This window comes from Oncorhynchus keta, chromosome 14 (genome assembly GCF_023373465.1).
Source record: "Oncorhynchus keta strain PuntledgeMale-10-30-2019 chromosome 14, Oket_V2, whole genome shotgun sequence".
Classification (NCBI taxonomy): domain Eukaryota; kingdom Metazoa; phylum Chordata; class Actinopteri; order Salmoniformes; family Salmonidae; genus Oncorhynchus; species Oncorhynchus keta.
The window spans coordinates 19,238,153-19,264,484 of NC_068434.1; the positions used below are offsets into that span (position 1 = coordinate 19,238,153).

At 43.3% G+C, this 26,332-nt stretch overlaps 1 protein-coding gene across 1 annotated transcript in view; it reads left to right on the forward strand.

The window, feature by feature from the left end:
• Nucleotides 1-26,332, forward strand: part of fibcd1a (fibrinogen C domain containing 1a) — a 132,524-nt gene that overhangs the window by 85,262 nt on the left and 20,930 nt on the right. The window contains exon 6 of the mRNA XM_035784912.2: nucleotides 1,402-1,498. Coding sequence (XP_035640805.1) covers nucleotides 1,402-1,498 — 97 coding nt within the window. The remainder of the gene's footprint in view (nucleotides 1-1,401; nucleotides 1,499-26,332) is intronic.

The window sequence follows — 26,332 nt, forward strand, 5'->3', positions numbered from 1 at the left end:
CGCATTGAGCCAGTAACCAAAAGGTTGCTGGTTCAAAGAGCCGACAAGGTTAAAAACCTGTCGATGTGCCCTTGAGCAAGGCACTTAACCCTAATTTGCTATAGGGGCACTGTACTACTATGGCTGACCCTGTAAAACAACACATTTCACTGCACCTATCCTACTGCTATGGCTGACCCTGTAAAACAACACATTTCACTGCACCTATCCTACTGCTATGACTGACCCTGTAAAACAACACATTTCACTGCACCTATCCTACTGCTATGGCTGACCCTGTAAAACAACACATTGCACTGCACCTATCCTGTGTACGGTATGTGACAGTAAAACATATGAATATTAAGAGGAATAGATGTACAGTTAGTCATTAGGCGCCAGGTGCTTTAAAAGAGCCTTACCTTTAGTAACATTGATTACTTGAGCCTCTCCAATGGATCACTGATGACTGGGCTAGAGATGGGAATGCTATGAGGCATTTTTAGCAAAATACTCGGAGGAATAACGCTCTTACTGTATCACTATCATAATTACATTTCACATGGACGGGTCCTCTGTCACAACGTATTTGTTTTTCAGTCAACGTGTGTGTGGCCTCTCTCCTGGCTGTGGCTCCTTGGGTTGGTGGTGTGGAACATGTGAGAGAGGGGGGCTCATTTACATTGATGGCGACCCTTGCCTCCGCTGGCATTTTCATCGGCCATTGATCCAGTGCCTGACTGATTAATCGTCTATAAAGGGATCAGGAGTCAATTAGTGTCTGAAGCTCACTTCTAATTCCAGCCATGCATCAGCATCCTAGCAGCCTTACCAGGGACCACACAGTTTACACAGACTTTCTGGAGCTATTCACATTGTCAGGCATCCCAATATTGTGCCGTTTGATTGTTAAAATGTTTGTTTTCTCTTGATTTCAAAAGGACCGTTGCATACCAAAGACAAAGACCAACCTCTCAGAGGAAAGAGCATTGTTTTATGTTCGCTATGGGTTTTCGTAGCTTTCAGCATTTTTAAGAAAGCAAAATGAATTAAAGGATGATCGGAAACTTGTGACAGATGGTGTTTTGATCTTGTTTCTAATGCCAATCGAGCACAGTGTCTGAGACATTTAGGAGAAAGATATGTTGACATGATATGTCATTTCCAATGGTATTTTCACTAAATGGGGCTGGCAAACCAACCATTCAAATTCATATTCCCAACAGAAGAAAACAGACTGAAATAGGTAGGGACTACTTGAGCTCATCCAATAAGATCATTTTCTGTTGCAATTTCATATGGTGTACACTAATTAATACAGCCCTGGATTAGGTTGCATTTGGGCATTCGTATTCACACAACAATATCCTGAAATGTTGTCATGGTAATAATATGGGGTGTTTCTTATGTTCTTCCTCCCAGGTCATTCAGCGCAGAGAGGATGGCGCAGTGAACTTCTTCCGAGCATGGGACGCATACCGGGACGGCTTCGGCAAGATCACAGGGGAGCACTGGCTTGGTGAGCACTGATAAACAGGACCAGTACAAATGTATGACTTCCTCCATTGGTTCGATAACGCTTCACGTTCTTGTCACATTTCCGAAGTCTGCCCATGAAGAAAGGACAACATTTTATTTAGGTGTGTAATACCAAAACCCTTTCCACACACGAGAACAACAATTTCAAGCAGACAAGACAGCTGAATCAAATTAACACCTACACAGAAGCTACACTGGGTTGTTGTGAAAACAGTAGGTATTTTACCTGTAACACCAGAAGCGTAGAAGCACAGAGTTACACTAAGCAGCTCCATCCTCTCAGGTTTCATTCATGAGTAGGAGTGTCTCACGCTCTGTAAAAGTTACACATCTGGTGTAGCAAACAACTTGGTCTTTTGCTTTAGCTGAGGATCTACAGGGAAGCCCAAAGGGACCAGCTGAGAGCAATTGCATGTTTGTGTGTGTGCATGTGTGTGTGTGTGTGTGTGAAGATATAAAGAAGTTGAGTAGCTCTTTTCCTTGTGGCATTTAATACTGGGTGTTGCTACCTCACCAAAAATAAATCTGCATACGGTGTTTATATGTTTCATTTCTCAAGTTGCCTCTTTGGGACACTGACGCTTCAGGGGCATAATTGAGTTTGTTTCCTCTTGTACATTCCACCGATCAGGCTCTGGTCAAAAGTAGTGCACTATATAGCGAATAAGGGTGCCATTTGGGGATTGGACAGGGTGAGGCCCCCCGTTTGGCCCCAGCTCGTCCTCACTGTCTCTCCTCTTTGTGGCCTGAAATATGTGAATACAAGATTGTGTAGGTGGAGTGTAGTGTGTGCTTGCATGGGTGCTTGTGTGTTTTTTGTTTGCCCTCAGTGAGTGAACCGGAGCCCTAATTCAGGGTTGGAGGATTGGAAATGACAGTCCTGCCACAAAGCATCAGCATGTCCAGATTGAGTTCTCCAAGAGAGGAGTAGGAAAGAGGAAAATTGCTGCCCACCACATGTTATGAAAGTTATTTTACCTACAGGCACAGCAGAGCACTCTTTATGTACTGTGGGAAGCAGCGAGGAGGAGGGGTTCAACAGACATGACAAATGTAAAACTTGATCAATATCGTAACCTTTGAGAGCATTCACTTTACGTCCACCATCTGTTTTGATCCAGGGTTTCAGTATGGGACCTGTCAGTAAATTGTACATAGATCCCATCCCTTGGATAAAGCTTTCCCTTATCCAAATGCCTGAGAAGACTGTGGTCACCTCCACTTGGAAGATGATCCCACCTATCACACAGACACACACACACACACACACACACACACACACACACACACACACACACACACACACACACACACACACACACACACACACACACACACACACACACACACACTCACACTCACACTCACACTCACACTCACACTCACTCACTCACTCACTCACACACACTTAACACATTCTGCTGCTAAATCAAAAATATTATAAGTTTAAGTTAGCTGACTTATTACTGATGTTATCCAAATAACTGTTTATGGTCGAAGCAATATGATCCTGCAGATTTATTTCAGGAAAATACAAATTTGTCTTGGAGCATAAGAATTTGCCTGAAATATGAAACTATGTGCTATTTTGATATTGTGTAGATATGAATATTAATATTTGTATTTTTAAGTCATCAAAGGGTATGTTTGAAAATGCAATTCCATATTTTTATTTGGTAAAGCATTAACATATTCAGTCAAAACCAACCTAGCAGAGGACTTCAGATAAGCAATCTCTTTTATCAGTCATTTTCAAATGAATTTAAATTGGTGATCAAAAACTTAATACCAATATTCTCCTATAAAACTCAGAACCTTTACTCAGCATGCCAATAAATGACTAGTGCCAACACATAGAGACACAAGCATGTAGACACAAATGTTAAGCTCCAGTTCCAGTGGTCTGCAAGGGTAGGAGGGATTATTGAAGACCAAGTGGGGGGGGCCTGACACAACTGTCATGACGTGATTATGACAGTCATAACATAACAACACGACACCTAACATAATTGCAGTCATTTTACCTGCCTGGCCTGTCAGCACATATTACATTCTTTTCTCCCAGTAATTAATTAATGACATGGGCCATGCCTGCCAATGCCTCCTGGCGTATTGATCACAGTCTGCATAGTAATGCCTTGTTGCTCATTAAGCACTGCATGCTGGAGAATGAGGGCCAGAGAGTGTGCTGCTAGCGATACAATCTCATCACTCTGCTCGTTTAGAAGACCACACGTCCCAGGGACAGGCAGGGACCAAATTTCCGTGAATGTCTTCATACTGAAAAATAATCAAATCAAATAAAATAAAATTTTATTTGTCACATACACATGGTTAGCAGATGTTAATGTGAGTGTAGCGAAATGCTTGTGCTTCTAGTTCCGACAATGCAGTAATAACCAACAAGTAATCTAACTAACAATTCCAAAACTACTGTCTTATACACAGTGTAAGGGGATAAAGAATATGTACATAAAGATATATGAATGAGTGATGGTACAGAGCAGCATAGGCAAGATACAGTAGATGGTATCGAGTACAGTATATACATATGAGATGAGTATGTAAACAAAGTGGCATAGTTAAAGTGGCTAGTGATACATGTATTACATAAGGATGCAGTCGATGATATAGAGTACAGTATATACGTATGCATATGAGATGAATAATGTAGGGTATGTAACATTATATTAGGTAGCATTGTTTAAAGTGGCTAGTGATATATTTTACATCATTTCCCATCAATTCCCATGATTAAAGTGTCAGTGTGTTGGCAGCAGCCACTCAATGTTAGTGGTGGCTGTTTAACAGTCTGATGGCCTTGAGATAGAAGCTGTTTTTCAGTCTCTCGGTCCCAGCTTTGATGCACCTGTACTGACCTCGCCTTCTGGATGATAGCGGGGTGAACAGGCAGTGGCTCGGGTGGTTGTTGTCCTTGATGATCTTTATGGCCTTCCTGTAACATCGGGTGGTGTAGGTGTCCTGGAGGGCAGGTAGTTTGCCCCCGGTGATGCGTTGTGCAGACCTCACTACCCTCTGGAGAGCCTTACGGTTGTGGGCAGAGCAGTTGCCGTACCAGGCGGTGATACAGCCCGCCAGGATGCTCTCGATTGTGCATCTGTAGAAGTTTGTGAGTGCATTTGGTGACAAATTTCTTCAGCCTCCTGAGGTTGAAGAGGCGCTGCTGCGCCTTCTTCACGATGCTGTCTGTGTGAGTGGACCAATTCAGTTTGTCTGTGATGTGTATGCCGAGGAACTTAAAACTTACTACCCTCTCCACTACTGTTCCATCGATGTGGATAGGGGGGTGTTCCCTCTGCTGTTTCATGAAGTCCACAATCATCTCCTTAGTTTTGTTGACGTTGAGTGTGAGGTTATTTTCCTGACACCACACTCCGAGAGCCCTCACCTCCTCCCTGTAGGCAGTCTCGTCGTTGTTGGTAATCAAGCCTACCACTGTTGTGTCATCCTCAAACTTGATGATTGATTTGGAGGCGTGCGTGGCCACGCAGTCGTGGGTGAACAGGGAGTACAGGAGAGGGCTCAGAACGCACCCTTGTGGGGCCCCAGTGTTGAGGATCAACGGGGTGGAGATGTTGTTGCCTACCCTCACCACCTGGGGGCGGCCCGTCAGGAAGTCCAGTACCCAGTTGCACAGGGCGGGGTCGAGACCCAGGGTCTCGAGCTTGATGACGAGCTTGGAGGGTACTATGGTGTTGAATGCCGAGCTGTAGTCGATGAACAGCATTCTCACATAGGTATTCCTCTTGTCCAGATGGGTTAGGGCAGGGTGCAGTGTGATTGAGATTGCATCGTCTGTGGACCTATTTGGGCGGTAAGCAAATTGGAGTGGGTCTAGGGTGTCAGGTAGGGTGGAGGTGATATGGTCCTTGACTAGTCTCTCAAAGCACTTCATGATGACGGAAGTGAGTGCTACGGGACGGTAGTCGTTAAGCTCAGTTACCTTAGCTGTCTTGGGAACAGGAACAATGGTGGCCCTCTTGAAGCATGTGGGAACAGCAGACTGGTATAGGGATTAATTGAATATGTCCGTAAACACACCGGCCAGCTGGTCTGCGCATGCTCTGAGGGCGCGGCTGGGGATGCCGTCTGGGTCTGCAGCCTTGCGAGGGTTAACACGTTTAAATGTTTTTCTCACCTCGGCTGCAGTGAAGGAGAGTCCGCATGTTTTCGTTGCAGTCCGTGTCAGTGGCACTGTATTGTCCTCAAAGCGGGCAACAAAAGTTATTTAGTCTGCCTGGGAGCAAGACATCCTGGCCCGTGACTGGGCTGGTTTTCTTCTTGTAGTCCTTGATTGACTGTAGACCCTGCCACATACCTCCTGTGTCTGAGCCGTTGAACAGTCCATTAGAAGGTGGTTTAAGCACCTCTATTGTTAATGTATGAAGTGACATATTTCGATGAACTGGGTAGGCTACTGTTCTTGACCCAAATGTCTTTTGGGGATATGTTCTTTTGCCATAATACTCTATTTCAGCTATAGCAACTGATTAAAATGAGAAACTGTGAGGTGAGATTTTGGTCTAACAAGTGCCTTGCACCGATGAGATGAATGCATAATTAATTTGACTGCATACTTTTTGCATTAACTTAAGAAGAGGTTAGTTGCGCGCCCAGGCTCTGTCATAACTGGCCGCGACCGGGAGGTCTGTGGGGCGACGACGCACAATTGGCCTAGCGTCTGTCCGGGTTAGGGAGGGGTTGGCCGGTAGGGATATCCTTGTCTCATCGTGCACCAGCGACTCCTGTGGCGGGCCGGGTGCAGTGCGCGCTAACCAGGGTTGCCAGGTGCACGGTGTTTCCTCCGACACATTGGTGCGGCTCGCTTCCGGGATGGATGCGCACTGTGTTAAGAAGCAGTGCGGCTTGGTTGGGTTGTGTATCGGAGGACGCATGACTTTCAACCTTCGTCTCTCCCGAGCCCGTATGGGAGTTGTAGCGATGAGACAAGATAGTAGCTACTAAACAATTGGATACCACGAAATTGGGGAGAAAACGGGGTAAAATTTTTTAAAAAAAGAAGAGGTGAGTAAATAAGGATAGCCGGTTAAGTTTTCACATCTGCCTGGGGTTTTCTTCCACCAATTTGAATTGCCATGATGTGGAGCATAAGGTCTGTTTTGGACTGGAATTCAAATAACTTTTTCACACTACTGAGTTAAGCCTAGCCGAGCTGTGCTGTGCTGTGCTGGCCAGGTAGCCACCCTAGTTGCTGGAACTGGCTGCACAGCCACCACAGTTGCTGGAAAGGACAATGTAAAAAGAAAGCTTTGATAGCTTGAGGAACTAACAAAAAAGGGAGTGACTTACATTCAGTAAGACACACACATTTTCGTTTTCTGTTGCAAAACGTTTTAAAACATTTTCCGTTGCGTGCCGTAATGAACACGACCCAGGCTAGGGAAAACAGGCTAGTGGGATGTGGCCATGACAGGTTGTCTTGTCAGGCCGTTGCCCCTGTTTCACCTAATGGAATGCTGTCTCTGTAACTTCGTAATCCTTCTAAAAACTCCCTGGTTTCTTTCTTTCTCGCTAACTTGTACTCTTTGTTTTCATATTCAAATTTAGAGTTCAATTGATTTCAATAAGCTTAGATAAGCAACTTCAGCCTTGGCGCATGATTCAGTCACCTTGCATCTCTTCCCATTAGAATTTGAACAACTACACAGAGAGTAGGATATGGAGTCTTTGCAGAATAGCTCTTCTCATACCACACTATGCAGCCCACTTTTTTTTACTAATAGGTCCATTATAAACCACTGAACTCTGATGGGAAATGTGATAACAAGACTTTCTGCTGTTGATCATTACTTACATAATTCCTTTCTCTCAGGACTAACTGCTATTGTGGTAGTGATTGTTCTTTGTTTAAGCTAGCTGTTGTACTGTAGCTAGGTTTTTTAAATTGCCTAGGTGATTTGTTGCCATCTTAAATACGCACATTTCAAAGAGTGCCTTTTCTAAATATGAAAACACATATAGTGTAAATAGACTTTATTTCACAGCTAAGCGTTCTGCCATTCATGTAGGCCTAAGCCCTTAGATCAGAATATCTCCTAAGCGAACATATGGAATTGTTTTAAGGTAGTCATACAATTGATCATTTAACCATTTGATTTGGAATTTTAGGAGCCCTGTAGGTCTAAAAATAATTTAGAACAAAATGATTTGATAAAATATTGAATTTGTTCTTTACTGCTACAGCCCATAGAAACACATTGAATAACAATTGTGGCAAAACAGTCAAAAATAAATCATAAGGACTAAGATTTTGAAGTGTCGGTCCAATATCTAAGAGATACTGTATATATATAAAAAATGACCCATGTTTGGTCACATTATTCGTGACACTTTTTACCCCCTCACAACGTTGGGAGACGAGAAGCAAGCACAGGGAGTGAATATTTAATAAATAACGGACATGAAACAAAACAAGGGCCGTGTCTGGACAAGGGGAACAAAACGACATTAATGCAGACACGGGGAAGAAACTGAGGAAGTGACAGATATAGGGGAGGCAATCAAGATATAATAGAGTCCAGGTGAGTCCCATGAAGCACAGATGTGCGCAATGATGGTGACAGGTGTGCGTAATGATGGGCCGCCCTCGAGCGCCAGAGAGCGGGAGCTGGAGCAGGCGTGACAGTTGCGCCATTTTTACAGCCCGGTATTGGGTTACCTTCAGATGACTGTGTGATTTGTAGCACAAAACAACCGACACTCGTGTTCATGAGTCTCCCCTTTCGATATTGGTGACATAGTAGTTTGTAGCTCAAACGTTTCGGTCTGAATAGTTGGTTTTGTGAGAAGACCTCTTCACAATTAGGACGTCTGCACCAGCAAGTTCAGTTGACTGCCGTAAAGCTTGTGGATGTTTTATAGCAAAACAATCAACACTTATTGGTTTGTAGCTCAAACGGCTTTACAGACGATTTCGTGACTATTTTCTTGTCTGCATCTTCTCATGTGTAGAAAAAGACCGCTTTCACAAACGTTATATTGGCGGAAAGAGGGGATTGAGCTGCAGCCACTTCAAGAAATGGCAAGTACTGGCAAAAACACACAGGGAGCTATTCAATATTCAAAATTACATCAACATGTGACGCACAGGTGCATCTATCGACTGTGGAGGAATTAGCTTTGGGACATTATTTGATGCATGATCTATAGTTCTGTGCACAGAGAGTGTTATTTAATGAAAGCCTCTCCAACATTATCCATGAAGAATAAGGAATTCCCCAGGGCAGCTGTCCAGGCAACTTACTTGTTTCAATCTTCATGAGTAAAGCCAGTGTGTCTATGTATGCGGATGACTCAACACTATACACATCAGCTACTACAGTGACTGAAATGACTGCAACACTTAACAAAGAGCTGCAGTTTGTTTCAGAATGGTTGGCAAGGCATAAGGTACTCCTAAATATTTAAAAAACTAAAAGCATTGTGTCATTCACTGAACCCCAAACCTCAACTAAATCTTGTAATGAATATTGTGGAAATTGAGCAAGTTGAGGTGACTAAACTGCTTGGAGTAACCCTGGATTGTAAACTGTTAGATTGATACAACAGTAGCTAAGATGGGGAGAATTCTGTCCATAATAAAGCGCTGCTCTGCCTTCTTAACAGCATTATCAACATGGCAGGTCCTACAGGCCTTAGTTTTGTCACACCTGGACTACTGTTCAGTCTTGTGATCAAAGAGGGACTCAGGAAAATTGCAATTGATGCAGAATTGGGCAGAATAGGGTACATGGGGAGCTAACATTAATAATATGCATGTCAATCTCTCCTGGCTCAAAGTGGAGGAGAGATTGACTTCATCGCTACTTGTATTTTTGAGAGGTATTGACATGTTGAATGCACCGAGCTGTCTGTTTGAACTACTGGCACACAGCTCAGATACCCATGTATACCCCACAAGACATGCCACCAAAGGTCTTTTCACATTCCCCAAGTGAAGAACAGACTATGGGAGGCACGCCCCCCATAGTCTGTTCTTGACTTGGGGGCTGTGAAGGGGACTGTGAAGAGTTCTCTGGTGGCATGAAGTCAACCTCTCCTCTCTCATGACTACATGGAACTCTATTCCACATCAAGTAACTCATGCAAGCAGTAAAATTTGATTTTAAAAACAGATAAAAATACACCTTATGGAACAGCGGAGACTGTGATGACACACAAACACAGGCACAGACACATGCACACACACACAATAACTGAACGCACTCACTTAATGTGATGTGAAATCTGTTGTGAAGGTATTGTAACATTTTTAAAATTGTATAACTGCCTTCATTTTGCTGAACCCCAGGAGCAGCTGCTGTCTTGGCAGGAACTAATGGGAATCCATAATAAATAAAAATACAAATAGATGAGAAACACATCTACAGTATATTGACAATACTATCAACATATTCACTGAACATTGTATTGTAAAATTAAATTGCAGTTGAAGATTTACCAAACTAGTGGAAATATTTGTTATATTAGTGTGTATACTGTAGCCTTGTCCCACTCCAGGCCTCACAGTGGTCATTATGGAGTGCTATTGCTCAGCGAGCTGCAGGCATTATCTCTCTCACAGCTCCACTCTTCCTACTCTCTCTGGGTTTAAACACATTGACCCCTCAAAACACACACACACACTGCACTGACTCTATGCACGCACACTGGACTCTACCCACACACTCACACATACTTACACTCGATACGCCCACACACACATAACCATAACATGCGCACACATGTATACTGACTACACACACACACTCACACCAGTGGAGGCTGCTGAGGTGAGAACGGTTCATAATAATCGCTGGAACGAAGCTAATGGAATGGAATGAAACACCTGGAAACCATGTGTTTGATGTATTTGATACCATTCCACTGATTCCGCTCCAGTCATTACCACGAGCACCGTCCTCCCCAATTAAGGAACCACCAACCTCCTGTGACTCACACACACACACTTTCACACTCACCACATATGCTGCTACTGCTCATTATCTATCCTGTTGCCTAGTCACTTTACCCCTACCTATATGTACATAGCTACCTCAATTACTTTGTTCCCCTGCACATCGACTCGGTACTGGTATTTCCTGTATATAGCCATGTTATTTTTACTCGGTATTGTAATTGTTTATTCACTGTGTATTTATTCCTTTTGTCACTATTTTTTTTTTGTATTATTATTTTTTTATCTTTTATCTTTATCTTTTGTTGAAAAAGGACCCGTAAGTAAACATGTCACTGTTAGTCTACACCTAATCTTTACGAAGAATATGACAAATACATTTTGATTTGATTTGATTTGACACACCAGCCCTTCCGTTGCTGTCTTTCCATTCAGTTGATGTTAATTGAAATACTGCTGACAAACTAATGGTCATAGTATGTCTGTTTTATTCTGTGTGTGAGTGCCTCGGAGTGTTATGCAGTATGTGTGTAGTTGGATTACTATTGTTTACTCAAAGTGATGAGATGGGCTGGATCAATCACGTTTGATGTCCTGTGTTTTTATAGCGTTGTTTGTGCAGACATGGCAAATGCCTAAACCGGCGCTCCCTTTGGATCTGACAGATGAGTTGTATCCATTGGTCAGGAACCAGATTCAGCCAGGTATTCACTGGTGAAGTTTTTCTCTTGATGTTCTCTTGTAAATTGATATTTAGTCCCTTCAAAGTACATACAGCTCTTGCAAGTAAATGATAAGGCGTTCACAGCCTCTGCAAAATCATCCTCAATATATTGAATAATGTAAGCTACAGTTCTGTTTTTAGTCTGATATGTATATGCCCTGTATTGCAGACCCTCCCTGAGTCCCTAATCTTATATAGCTCCACACCGCGTGGCCGCGACCACCCTAACCTGGTGGTCCCAGCGCGTACGACCCACGTGGAGTTCCAGGTCTCTGGTAGCCTCTGGAACTGCCAATCTGCAGCCAACAAGGCAGAGTTCATCTCAGCCTATGCCTCCCTCCAGTCCCTTGACTTCTTGGCACTGACGGAAACATGGATCACCACAGATAACACTGCTACTCCTACTGCTCTCTCCTCGTCCGCCCACGTGTTCTCGCACACCCCGAGAGCTTCTGGTCAGCGGGGTGGTGGCACCGGGATCCTCATCTCTCCCAAGTGGTCTTTCTCTCTTTCTCCCCTTACCCATCTGTCTATTGCCTCCTTTGAATTCCATGCTGTCACAGTTACCAGCCCTTTCAAGCTTAACATCCTTATCATTTATCGCCCTCCAGGTTCCTCGGAGAGTTCATCAATGAGCTTGATGCCTTGATAAGCTCCTTTCCTGAGGACGGCTCACCTCTCACAGTTCTGGGCGACTTTAACCTCCCCACGTCTACCTTTGACTCATTCCTCTCTGCCTCCTTCTTTCCACTCCTCTCCTCTTTTGACCTCACCCTCTCACCCTCCCCCTACTCACAAGGCAGGCAATACGCTTGACCTCATCTTTACTAGATGCTGTTCTTCCACTAACCTCATTGCAACTCCCCCAAGTCTCCGACCACTACCTTGTATCCTTTTCCCTCTCGCTCTCATCCAACACTTCCCACACTGCCCCTACTCGGATGGTATCGCGCCGTCCCAATCTTCGCTCTCTCTCCCCCGCTACTCTCTCCTCTTCCATCCTATCTTCTCTTCCCTCTGCTCAAACTTTCTCCAACCTATCTCCTGATTCTGCCTCCTCAACCCTCCTCTCCTCCCTTACTGCATCCTTTGACTCCCTATGTCCCCTATCCTCCAGGCCGGCTCGGTCCTCCCCTCCCGCTCCGTGGCTCGACGACTCATTGCGAGCTCACAGAACAGGGCTCCGGGCAGCCGAGCGGAAATGGAGGAAAACTCGCCTCCCTGCGGACCTGGCATCCTTTCACTCCCTCCTCTCTACATTTTCCTCCTCTGTCTCTGCTGCTAAAGCCACTTTCTACCATTCTAAATTCCAAGCATCTGCCTCTAACCCTAGGAAGCTCTTTGCCACCTTCTCCTCCCTCCTGAATCCTCCCCCCCTCCCTCCTCCCTCTCTGCAGATGACTTCGTCAACCATTTTGAAAAGAAGGTCGATGACATCCGATCCTCGTTTGCTAAGTCAAACGACACCGCTGGTTCTGCTCACACTGCCCTACCCTATGCTCTGACCTCTTTCTCCCCTCTCTCTCCAGATGAAATCTCGCGTCTTGTGACGGCCGGCCGCCCAACAACCTGCCCGCTTGACCCTATCCCCTCCTCTCTTCTCCAGACCATTTCCGGAGACCTTCTCCCTTACCTCACCTCGCTCATCAACTCATCCCTGACCGCTGGCTACGTCCCTCCCGTCTTCAAGAGAGCGAGAGTTGCACCCCTTCTGAAAAAACCTACACTCGATCCCTCCGATGTCAACAACTACAGACCAGTATCCCTTCTCTCTTTTCTCTCCAAAACTCTTGAGCGTGCCGTCCTTGGCCAGCTCTACCGCTATCTCTCTCAGAATGACCTTCTTGATCCAAATCAGTCAGGTTTCAAGACTAGTCATTCAACTGAGACTGCTCTTCTCTGTATCACGGAGGCGCTCCGCACTGCTAAAGCTAACTCTCTCTCCTCTGCTCTCATCCTTCTAGACCTATCGGCTGCCTTCGATACTGTGAACCATCAGATCCTCCTCTCCACCCTCTCCGAGTTGGGCATCTCCGGCGCGGCCCACGCTTGGATTGCGTCCTACCTGACAGGTCGCTCCTACCAGGTGGCGTGGCGAGAATCTGTCTCCTCACCACGCGCTCTCACCACTGGTGTCCCCAGGGCTCTGTTCTAGGCCCTCTCTTATTCTCGCTATACACCAAGTCACTTGGCTCTGTCATAACCTCACATGGTCTCTCCTATCATTGCTATGCAGACGACACACAATTAATCTTCTCCTTTCCCCTTCTGATGACCAGGTGGCGAATCGCATCTCTGCATGTCTGGCAGACATATCAGTGTGGATGACGGATCACCACCTCAAGCTGAACCTCAGCAAGACGGAGCTCCTCTTCCTCCCGGGAAGGACTGCCCGTTCCATGATCTCGCCATCACGGTTGACAACTCCATTGTGTCCTCCTCCCAGAGCGCTAAGAACCTTGGCGTGATCCTGGACAACACCCTGACGTTCTCAACTAACATCAAGGCGGTGTCCCGTTCCTGTAGGTTCATGCTCTACAACATCCGCAGAGTACGACCCTGCCTCACACAGGAAGCGGCGCAGGTCCTAATCCAGGCACTTGTCATCTCCCGTCTTGATTACTGCAACTCGCTGTTGGCTGGGCTCCCTGCCTGTGCCATTAAACCCCTACAACTCATCCAGAACGCCGCAGCCCGTCTGGTGTTCAACCTTCCCAAGTTCTCTCACGTCACCCCGCTCCTCCGCTCTCTCCACTGGCTTCCAGTTGAAGCTCGCATCCGCTACAAGACCATGGTGCTCGCCACGGAGCTGTGAGGGGAACGGCACCTCAGTACCTCCAGGCTCTGATCAGGCCCTACACCCAAACAAGGGCACTGCGTTCATCCACCTCTGGCCTGCTCGCCTCCCTACCACTGAGGAAGTACAGTTCCCGCTCAGCCCAGTCAAAACTGTTCGCTGCTCTGGCCCCCAATGGTGGAACAAACTCCCTCACGACGCCAGGACAGCGGAGTCAATCACCACCTTCCGGAGACACCTGAAACCCCACCTCTTCAAGGAATACCTAGGATAGGGTAAGTAAGGGTAAGTAATCCTTCTCACCCCCCTTCTCCCCCCAACAAGATTTAGATGCAAGTGGCTGTTCCACTGGTTGTCATAAGGTGTATGCACCAATTTGTAAGTCGCTCTGGATAAGAGCGTCTGCTAAATGACTTAAATGTAAATGTAAATGTAGTCATAAAGTAAATCGCTATAAACAACTCTGGATGGCGGAGAAGGAGAAAGATAAAGAGAATGTAAAACATTGTATTCCATTGTTCTAGAATAATATCTCACAATAGCATAGAAGCTATGAGCAGGGGTCACCAACAGTGAATATATTGTTGTAATTGCTACATTTTCTTGACCATAATGTATGTACCTACAAATACCTAGGTGTCTGGTTAGACTGTAAACTCTCCTTCCAGACTCACATTAAGCCTCTCCAATCCAAAATTAAATCTAGAATCAGCTTCCTATTTCGCAACAAAGCCTCCTTCAATCATGCTGCCAAACGTACCCTCGTAAAACGGACTATCCTACCGATCCTTGACTTCGGCAGGGCAGCGATCCTTGACTTCTACTCAGCAAATTGGATGTAGTCTATCACAGTTCCATCCGTTTCGTCACCAAAGCCCCATATACAACCCACCACTATGACCTGTATGCTCTCGTTGGCTGGCCCTCACTACATATTCATCTCCAAACCCACTGTCTCCAGGTCATCTATAAGTCTTTGCTAGGTAAAGCCCCGCCTTATCTCAGCTCACTGGTCACCATAGCAACATCCACCCGTAGCACGCGCTCCAACAGATATATTTCACTGGTCATCCCCAAAGCCAACACTTCCTTTGGCCGCCTTTCCTTCCAGTTCTCTGCTGCCAATGACTGGAACGAATTGCAAAAATCACTGAAGCTGTAACTTTAAGCATCAGCTGTCAGAGCAGCTTACTGTACCTGTACACAGCCAATCTGTAAATAGCACACCCAATACCCTCATTCCCATATTGTTATTTATCTTCTTGATCTTTTGCACCCCAGTATCACTACTTGCACATCATCATCTGCACATCTATCACACAGTGTTAATTGTAATTATTTCACCTCTATGGCCTATTTATTGCCTTACCTCCCTACTCTTCTACTTTTGCACACACTGTACATAGATTTTTCTTTTGTGTTATTGAATTGAATTGGTCCACTCACACTGACAGCGTCGTGAAGAAGGCGCAGCAGCGCCTATTCAACCTCAGGAGGCTGAAGAAATTCGGCTTGTCACCAAAAGCACTCACAAACTTCTACAGATGCACAATCGAGAGCATCCTGGCGGGCTGTATCACCGCCTGGTACGGCAACTGCTCCGCCCTCAACCGTAAGGCTCTCCAGAGGGTAGTGAGGACTGCACAACGCATCACCGGGGCAAACTACCTGCCCTCCAGGACACCTACACCACCCGTTGTTACAGGAAGGCCATAAAGATCATCAAGGACATCAACCACCCGAACCACTGCCTGTTCACCCCGCTATCATCCAGAAGGCGAGGTCAGTACAGGTGCATCAAAGCTGGGACCGAGAGACTGAAAAACAGCTTCTATCTCAAGGCCATCAGACTGTTAAACAGCCACCACTAACAGTGAGTGGCTGCTGCCAACACACTGTCATTGACACTGACCCAACTCCAGCCATTTTAATAATGGGAATTGATGGGAATTATGTAAATATATCACTAGCCACTTTAAACAATGCTACCTTATATAATGTTACTTACCCTACATTATTCATCTCATATGCATATGTATATACTGTACTCTACATCATCGACTGCATCCTTATGTAACACATGTATCACTAGCCACTTTAACTATGCCACTTTGTTTACTTTGTCTACACACTCATCTCATATGTATATACTGTACTCGATACCATCTACTGTATGCTGCTCTGTACCATCACTCATTCATATATCCTTATGTACATGTTCCTTATCCCCTTACACTGTGTATAAGACAGTAGTTTTGGAATTGTTAGTTAGATTACTTGTTGGTTATCACTGCATTGTCGGAACTAGAAGCACAAGCATTTCGCTACACTCGCATTTAACATCTGCTAACCATGTGTATGTGACAAATAAAATTTGATTTGATTTGATTTGATTTGACTGTATGTTTGTTTATGTGTAACTCTGTGTTGTTGTTTTTGTCGCACTGCTTTGCTTTATCTTGGCCAGGTCGCAGTTGGAAATGAGAACTTGTTCTCAACTGGCCGACCTGGTTAAATAAAGATGAAATAGATCAAATAAAAAATAAAAATTGTATTGAGCTCCATGTCAAAAGATAGTGTAAATGGTCTGAGACATTCTCATAATGGTATATCTGTCAGCACAATACTAGGGTGATTCCTGATCACACAACTAGTTTTGATCTTCGCCTCTAGATGATTCTAATTACAGGTCTCTGTAAATCCCTCTCCTGTAGCACTCCTTCATCTCTGACTACTTATCAAATAACACCATAGAGTGAAGGCCTATGAATTGATGAATGGTCTCTAATACGGTTCCAATTGGCCTTTTTCCCCACAATGTACAAGTTCCCACTCCCAGTGTCTCCTACGTTGGATGGAATAAGTCTGCGAATTGTACTGAATTTTATAGAGATGAGCCACCATGACATCAGCTATTCCCTGTTGTGTCGTTTGCCAACATAATCACAGAGTCGTGTGGACCATTCTCCCGCCATGTTAAATAAAACATTATTTGGCTCAGCATTGTTAACCTCTCTGGGATATGTGGGACGCCAAATTCAAATAAATTACTATAAAAATCAAACTTTCATTAAATCACACATGCAAGATAGCAAATTAAAGCTACACTTGTTGTGAATCCAGCCAACATGTCAGATTTCAAAAAGGCTTTTCGGCGAAAGCAAACGATGCTATTATCTGAGGATAGCACCTCCGTAAACAAAAGAGAGAAACCATATTTCAACACTGCAGGTGCGACACCACAAAACACAAAAATAATAATATAATTCATGCCTTACCTTTGTCAAGCTTCTTTTGTTGGCACTCCAATATGTCCTATAAACATCACAAATTGTCCTTTTGTTTGATTAATTCCATCGATATATATCCAAAATGTCAATTTATTTGATCCAGAAAAACACCGGTTCCATCTTGCGCAACGTGACTACAAAATATCTCAAAAGTTACTTGTAGACTTTGCCAAAACATTTCAAACTACTTTTGTAATACAACTGTAGGTATTTTTTAACGTAAATCATCGATAAAATTGAAGACGGGATGATCTGTGTTTAATACAGGAAGAGAAGAAACTGTAGCTAACTTTCTGGTCACACACCTTTATCTAACAGTACACTTCAAGTGACCCTCGTTCAAGATGGCAATCCTTCTTCATTACACAAAGGAATAACCTCAACCAATTTCTAAAGACTGTTAACATCCAGTGGAAGCGATAGGAACTGCAAGAAGGTCCCTTAGAAATCTGGATACCCAATGAAAACCCATTGAAAAGAGAGTGATCTCCCAAAAAAAAGATCTGAATGGTTTGTCCTCTGGGTTTCGCCCGCTAAATAAGTTCTGTTATACTCACAGACATGATTCAAACAGTTTTAGAAACTTCAGCGTGTTTTCAATCCAAATGTAATACTATCATATGCATATCATATCTTCTGGGGATGAGTAGCAGGCAGTTGAATTTGGGCATGCATTTCATCCCGACGTGAAAATATTGCCCCCTGTCACCAAGAAGTTAATAACGTGTTTTGTTAATCACTTTTGTGGTTGCCTTAGACTAACTACTTATCTAACTCTGCGAGAAAGTCTCTGCTTGTTCCACTGTCCAGAAATGGACTGAAATAAATTAGAACCACCAGTGTTATTTTGGCCAACCCATTTTGCATAAAATGTATATGCTATCACCCCATTAATCCTTTTTATCAATCCAATCCATGCCTCTGCAATTTGCAGCCAACTTGTGTTCAACTGAGGTGAATTCCAAGTCGGGGAAATTAGATGAACAGAGCTACAAGCAGATACCCTAACTATTTTCCCTTGACTAATCTTGGTCGCATACCATACAATGTTTCCTCTGTATCTCAACTTGAATATTCATTGTTTGGATTGTTTTGAATTAAATGCATTTTGTACTTTCAGAGGTAGATTTTTTTTTACTCTCTGTCTGTGAGCTTGTTGATTGGGTTGAGAACTCGACCACAGTCATTTTTCCTTTTAGTTTCATCTGAGAGGTGTAATGACTAATGATGAGAGAGAGATGATGCCTGACTAGTCGAGGATGTCACGCCCTGGTCTGTTTCACATGTCCTTATGTCCTTGTGCTTGTCTTCACCCCCCTCCAGGTGTTGCCCATCTTCCCCATTATCCCCTGGGTACTTATACCTGTGTTTTCTGTCTGTCTGTGCGAGTTTGTTTTGTTCCTCAAACCCACCAGTGGGTTTCCCCTTGCTCCTGCCTTGTCTATTTTCTAGTTCTCGGTTTTGTCCTTTCTGCCTGCCCTAACCCTGTGCCTGCATGCCATCCAGTACCTTTGCATGCCCGTGTTCAAATGAATACACTTTTGTTACTTCGACATTGTCTGCACCTGGGTCTTACCTTCAAATGTGATAGAGGAGGCAAAATCAAGTCAATGCCTTGGAAGATAAGATGTTGATGCTCCGGAGAGTGAATTTAGCTTGATTGTATTTCTGAATTTCTCTTGACTGGACAGTAGCATATAGCCAGTACAGAAGTTCAGGGGAGTCATTTGTCATTCACACGTAGGCATAGATATGTAGGTAAACCATGCGTGGGATCATTTCCATGCAAAGTGTGAGATTTATCAATACGAGCGCAGTGGTGTAAAGTACTTAAGTAAATATACTTTAAAGTACTAAAGTATTTTTGGGGGATATCTGTACTTTACTATTTATATTTTTGACTACTTTTACTTCACTACATTCCTTAAGAAATGTGTACTTTTTACTCCATACATTTTCCTTGACACCCAAAAGTACTCGTTACATTTTGAATGCTTAGCAGGCCAGGAAAATAGTCAAATTCACACACTTATCAACCGAACTTCCCTTGTCATCCCTACTGCCTCTGATCTGGTGGACTCACTTAACACACATGCTTCTTTTGTAAATTATGTCTGAATGTTGGAGTGTGCCCGTGGCCTTCCGTAAATAAATTAAAAAAACAAGAAAATGGTGCCTTCCAGGCCTCCCCGGTGGCACAGTGGTCTAGGGCACAGTAGTCTAGGGCACTGCATCGCAGTGCTAGCTGTGCCACCAGAGACCCTGGGTTTGAGCCCAGGCTCCCTCGCAGCCAGCCGCGACCTGGAGGTCCATGGGGCGACGCACAACTTTACTTTTGATACTTAAGTATATTTTAAACCAATTACTTTTAGAGTTTTACTCAAGTATAATTTTACTGGGTGACTTTAACTTTTACTTGAATCATTTTCTATTAAGGTATCTTTACTTTTACTCAAGTATGACAGTTGGGTACTTTTTCCACCACTGTATGAGTGTTTGCTTGAGAGTGTGTGTAAATTTACGCACAGTCATGACCATGTGTATACACAGTGCCAAGTGGTGGAATAAGGGAACTGCTTGTCAATGTGGAATGGGGAAAACACAAAACATGAAGAACACTTGCTCTTCCATGACATAGACTGACCAAGTGAAAGCTATGATGAAAGCTATGATCCCTTATTGATGTCACTTGTTACACCGAACAAAAATATAAACGCAAAATTCAACAATTTCAACGATTTTACTGAGTTACAGTTCATATGATGAACTCAGTCAATTTAAATAAATTCATTAGGCCCTGAGAATACAGATACAACAAAATACTGTTGATCACAGATACCTTTAAAAAAAATGGGCCTCACAATGGGCCTCATCACGGTATTTCTGTGTATTCAGATTGCCGTCAGTAAAATGCAATTGTGTTCATTGTCAATAGTTTATGCCTGCCCATACCATAACCCCACCAGACTTCTGTTATGTATATAAAGTGTATTATTGGGATGCAAACTCAAAATGTAATACATTTCAACTGTATATCTGACATGGTAAATGTGTCTTCTTTTTTTAAGACCATAACCATGTTTGTGAGGTGTATACTTTTGTTTCAAAGTAGATTTGTTTAAGACTACCAAGAGACACTCTCTGTGTCACCCTGATTTAGCCCACTGCAGTAAAAGTTTGTGTCAAGAACTGCAAAGCTGCTGGGATATTCATGCTCAACAGTTTCCAGTGTGTATCAACAATGGTCCCCTAACCAAAAGACATCCAGCCAACTTGACACAACTGTGGGAAGCACTGGAGTCAACATGGGCCAGCATCCCTGTGGAACGCTTTTGACACCTCATAAAGTCCATGTCGTTCTGGGGGCAAAAGGGGAGAGGAGTGCAACTCAATATTAGGAAGCTGTTCCTAATGTTTGGTATATTCAGTGTATATGTTGAAAATGTCTGAAATTGTGAGAGTAATAATTGAATAATTATTGTGAATTCATACAACATGCCCATATGGCATCTCACAGCCCTCGATGAGCTAATGTTTTGGATGCAATCATCAGCAAAACAAACTGTGTGTGTATGACACTTGTAGGAGTTTGATAAATCACACTTTTTCAATGCTTTATATTATACTGTCTCTTAGGCCGTGTCTACACTTGACACTTACATTTGCCTTCTGCTATCAGAATGCAAAGATCGCATTGAAAAGACAGGTCTAGACACATAAAAGTCGCATTGTGAGGAGGTGGTCAGGGACGCATTGTGTGTAGATTTTATCCTCAGTCTGGATGTAATCAGGCTACCGAAAGCGCATACAGTGGGATACGTGGTCAGCACTCCGCCCACAAGACTCAACAATGTTTTGTTTGGCTAGGATTATGCTAACCCGTTTGCAGTCCGTTTCGCTTTGCATGCCAGCTAGCTGGCTGTTAGCTACAGTAGTTAGCTACTGCCATCAAGTTGTTGTTGTGTTGTTGTCATATTTAGCCTATTCCACCGTTTGTAGAATGCGTATTTGAATATAGAGCAGTGAAAATTAATCTGGACATATTTAAATGTAAGTATAGACGCATGATGTGTTCAGAATTCTAAATCGGAACTCCATGATCAGAATACAAAAACTGCATTAACTGTCAAGTCTAGACACAGCCTTATAGTCTCTCCCCTTCGTAATTGTACAAGCTTCATTAGCTCAGCTTTCGCAGAGAACGGCATTTTATTTTTAATTGAATAATTGCTATTTCATAAGCCTGTAGGTTAAACAATGACAGAGGTTAGCTGGATATTGGGCGGTCTCCCCTGGGAGTGTTCCCCTCAGAATTGCTGAATCCAGGAGGACGCTTCTCATGGAGAAGAATGTCAAAGACAAAACAAAAGCTGCATCAAGCCTAATTAAATCTTCACCCTTATTTGCATAGAACTGCGCTAAAGGCGGAGAATGGCTTTGCCAAATCAACTCTGCACAGAGACCTGAGCCTCCTCAATGCAGACGTGCTGGAAATGAGTGAAATCAATACCGATGCAGTGATGTGCCTGTCTATGGTGCCGAAGCCACAGGCGAAACCAGATATTTAAAGTAGGGGGACGTAGGGAGGGCCCCAGGTGTCATGGTGGAATGATTAATTTAGAGCAGAACTAAGAGGCTCCATGTCATCCTTTCTGACGGGTGTTCAAAGAACCCCTAACCTAGACCCGCAACTCTCAGGGTCGGCGCAGACGGCTGTGTGATGTACTCTATGAAGTCAGCCTCCTCTACCTCTCACCTCTTTCTATGCCTTTATCTGACAGGGGAGGGAGAACACCCGCGCTAGATGTGTTACCAAGAACAAGCACGAATGAAAAGTAAAATCCTGCTGCTGCACAGATGGAAGAGTGTATTCTTAATAATTGGTGGCCAGGAATGTTGCTTCCTGAGGGAAAGGTAGTGTAGTCATGATCATAACCAGGTGGCAAGATTCATGTTTCCTCCTGGCACAATAAAAAAAAAGAGCTGGTTAATAAATGCATCAAATGTGGCCAATCTCCTATACATACAATAATTACCAGTACTCGCCTTAAATAGTTACTCAAACATAATTTTTTATTACACCAATTTTACAGTTTCTTCATAGTTACATGTAAGCCACACAATTTAAACTTACTTTGAAATGTATACAACTACCTCATCAAATTTACTTGGTATATTTGTCACTGAAGTGATAATTCCCATCAGCATCTTACGGGTGCAAAGACTAACTAATAATCTTTTACAGTTGAAGTCGGAAGTTTGCATATACTTAGGTTGGAGTCATTAAAACTCGTTTTTCAACCACTCCACAAATTTCTTGTTAACAAACTATAGTTTTGGCAAGTTGGTTAGGACATCCACTTTGTGCATGACACAAGTCATTTTTCCAACAATTGTTTACAGACAGATTATGTCACTTATAATTCACTGTATCACAATTCCAGTGGGTCAGAAGTTTACATACACAAAGTTGTCTGTGCCTTTAAACAGTTTGGAAAATTCCAGAAAGTTATGTCATGGCTTTAGAAGCTTCTGATAGGCTACTTGACATCATTTGAGTCAATTGGAGGTGTACCTGTGGATGTATTTCAAGGCCTACCTTCAAACTCAGTGCCTCTGCTTGACATCATGGGAAAATCAAAAGAAATCATCCAAGCCCTCAGAAAAAAATTGTAGACCTCCACAAGTCTGGTTCATCCTTGGGAGCAATTTCCAAACGCCTGAAGATACCGCGTTCATCTGTACAAACAATAGTACGCAAGTATTAACACAATGGGACCACGCAGCCGTCATACCACTCAGGAAGGAGACGCGTTCTGTCTCTTAGAGATGAACGTACTTTGGTGCGAAAAGTGCAAATCAATCCCAGAACCACAGCAAAGGACCTTGTGAAGATGCTGGAGGAAACAGGTACAAAAAGTACCTATATCCACAGTAAAATGAGTCCTATATCGACATAACCTGAAAGGCCGCTCAGCATGGAAGAAGCCATTGCTCCAAAACCGCCGTAAAAAAGCCAGACTACGGTTTGCAACTGCACATGGGGACAAAGATCGTACTTTTTGGAGAAATGTCCTCTGGTCTGATGAAACAAAAATAGACCATAAAGTTTGGCCATAATGACCATCGTTATGTTTGGAGGAAAAGGGGGGAGTTGCAAGCTGAAGATCACCATCCCAACTGTGAAGCACAGGGGTGGCAGCATCATGTTGTGGGAGTGCTTTGCTGCAGGATGGACTTGTGCACTTCAGAAAATAGATGGCGTCATGAGGGAGGAAAATTATGTGGATATTTTGAAGCAACAAGACAGCAGTCAGGAAGTTAAAGCTTGGTCGCAAATGGGTCTTCCAAATGGACAATGACCCCAAGCATAATTCCAAAGTTGTGGCAAAATGGCTTAAGGACAACAAAGTCAAGGTACTAGAGTGGCCATCACAAAGCCCTGACCTCAATCCTATAGAAAATTTGTGGGCAGAACTGAAAAAGCTTGTGCGAGCAAGAGGCCTACAAACCTGACTCAGTTACACCAGCTCTGTCAGGAGGAATGGGACAAAATTCACCCAACTTATTGTGGGAAGCTTGTGGAAGGCTACCCAAAATGTTTGACCCAAGTTAAACAATTTAAAGGCAATGCTACCAAATACTAATTGAGTGTTTGTAAACTTCTGACCCCACTGGGAATGTGATGAAATAAATAAAAGCTGAAATAAGTCATTCTCTCTACTATTATTCTGCTATTTCACATTCTTAAAATAAAGGGATGATCCTAACTGAACTAAAATGGAATTGTTACTAGGATTAAATGTCAGGAATTTTGAAAAACTGAGTTTAAATGTATTTGGCTATGGTGTATGTAAACTTCCGACTTCAACTGTATGTGTCAAAGTCATTAACAAAAACTATTTAAGGCATTACCAATTACTGATTAAAGATGCAGTCCGGGTTCTTAAGCGCAACAAATTCGTAACATATTGTGCGAATCGGATTCGTAACATAAAGTGTAATAATATAACCCAGGACATAACATCATACGAAATGGACGACATAGTACACAATTCGATAATGTAGTACACCAAAAACAGAGATCCGTTTTGGCACTGCACCACCACTTTAAAAACTTTTGGCTGGAATTATACAAAGGTTCTGGAGTATCACTTCAACACCTGAGTGTTAAGATTTAATTTGAGATAATGAATATGCTGTTAAACGTCTCCACTGCAATGAGCGCTATTTTATTGGATGAGAGATTCTCAAGGGGTCTAATTAAAACCTAACCACAATTATGGAAATTCACAGGAAAGTGCAGTTTAAATATAAGTAGTGTGCTTAATTTCCCCAAAAAATTCCAAAGCTTTGATGCTGGAAAATGTTAAATGATTTGGCTTGAGATATGTAAACTGTCAGTCTAAAAGACAAAAGGAGCTGGGGTAAAAATATACATACTGTGAGCACAGGGATGTAGGGTTAAGACAACACTGAAAAACTCACATTTTGAGGCATGAGAATTGATAGATTGACCATTTTGCGTTGATAAGGACAGACCTACCGGTATGTGCCAGGCGGCTCAACTGGGATGAATGAGTGAAGGTCAGACAAAAAGAGGTTCAAATTGGAAAACAGCATGGAGAGTTGTTCATCTCATCAATAATTCAAAAGAGAACATGCAAACTGGCAAGTAAATGCATTTTTTTATTTGTGCTTTTTCAGTGTACATATCTATCTGTTTCGACATACTAGAAGTCTCTATGGCCTGAGGCTCTGCGTGTACCAATTAATGTCTCAAACTTTTTCCCAAATGATGAAATAACTATCAGATCTATCTGATTGGTACACGTTGCTCTAGTATAGATGGTCGTGAACTGTTATGGAGACGCATGCAGACAGTGCCACGTCACTTGGTGCATTTGTGCATCACATCGTCTAAGATGTCCTTGAGCTCCACAGTTTCACAAGTCCACAACACCCTCTTACGTTAGCCCTTCACTCATTCAATAAGTATTCCAACCTTGTGTGTGTCTGATGAAATAAACAGTCAATACAGAACAAGTTGAAGGGCACACAAAACACATTGTAGCTTCCCAATATTAAGACAATGTATTCCAGAATATGAAGCTGTTTGCCTTCAGTGTTATTCTCCTGCCCTCTGTTTCCTGTGATCTGCAGGTTGGGGAGAATGTCAGACAATCTCTGTAGACCGCTCCTTGCAGAGGGATTATCAGGCAGTAGCAGCGATCAATGCCCGAAAAGGCATGGTTATCAAAGGGAGGTTTGTGTCGACAACACTGACAACCACACAAGTTTACCCTGAGACACTGAAGGCTGTGGTGGTTTATTTACTGTAGTTACTGAGTTATCTGTGGGTGTCTTTAATCTCAAATTCTGTAGTTCTTATTTCTTCAGGGGCAAAACTAGTACATATGATTTCATATTATGGATGATGCCACGATGCCATCTTATAGCTTGTTTTGCGAACACACCTAAGTGCACGCAGAGTTCCATCTGATCTGTGATTATAATAGTATCTCATAATTAATAATTGTTGAATTTCTTATATGATCCTAACACACCCTTACAAAAAGGAATGGTGCCCCGTGTGAGGGAAACCCCTGTATATTCTATCGATACAGGTGCACGAGTGGGCACACCGTTGCAGCTGTGGGTGCCATTGTGGAGACTGATGATAACCTTCCAGTGTAAATAGCCCATCTATTTGCTGTGGAATGAACCCATTAAACAACACTGTTTATGCCTGATGATGAACTCTAGCGATATGCTCTGCTGCTGGGAGAAGCCTATCCAATGGATCCAGCTGTTTGAATAATGTGTCTGCACTGGGACGGATTAGGGGGGAGAGAGATTAGGCTACTTGGTGTGGCTTTCCACTGTAATATTAAGGTCATTCTCGAGTGCTGAACCTTTGGGAGTTAAACTTTATCTAAAATCGATTTAGACGCTCCTCCAGCAGCCATGTAGTGAATTGGTCAATCAGCGTGCTAGCGATGCGTTCCAAGATTTCTATATGAGAACATGAACTCTTTCTGGTATTTGAGACCACCGCACCATAG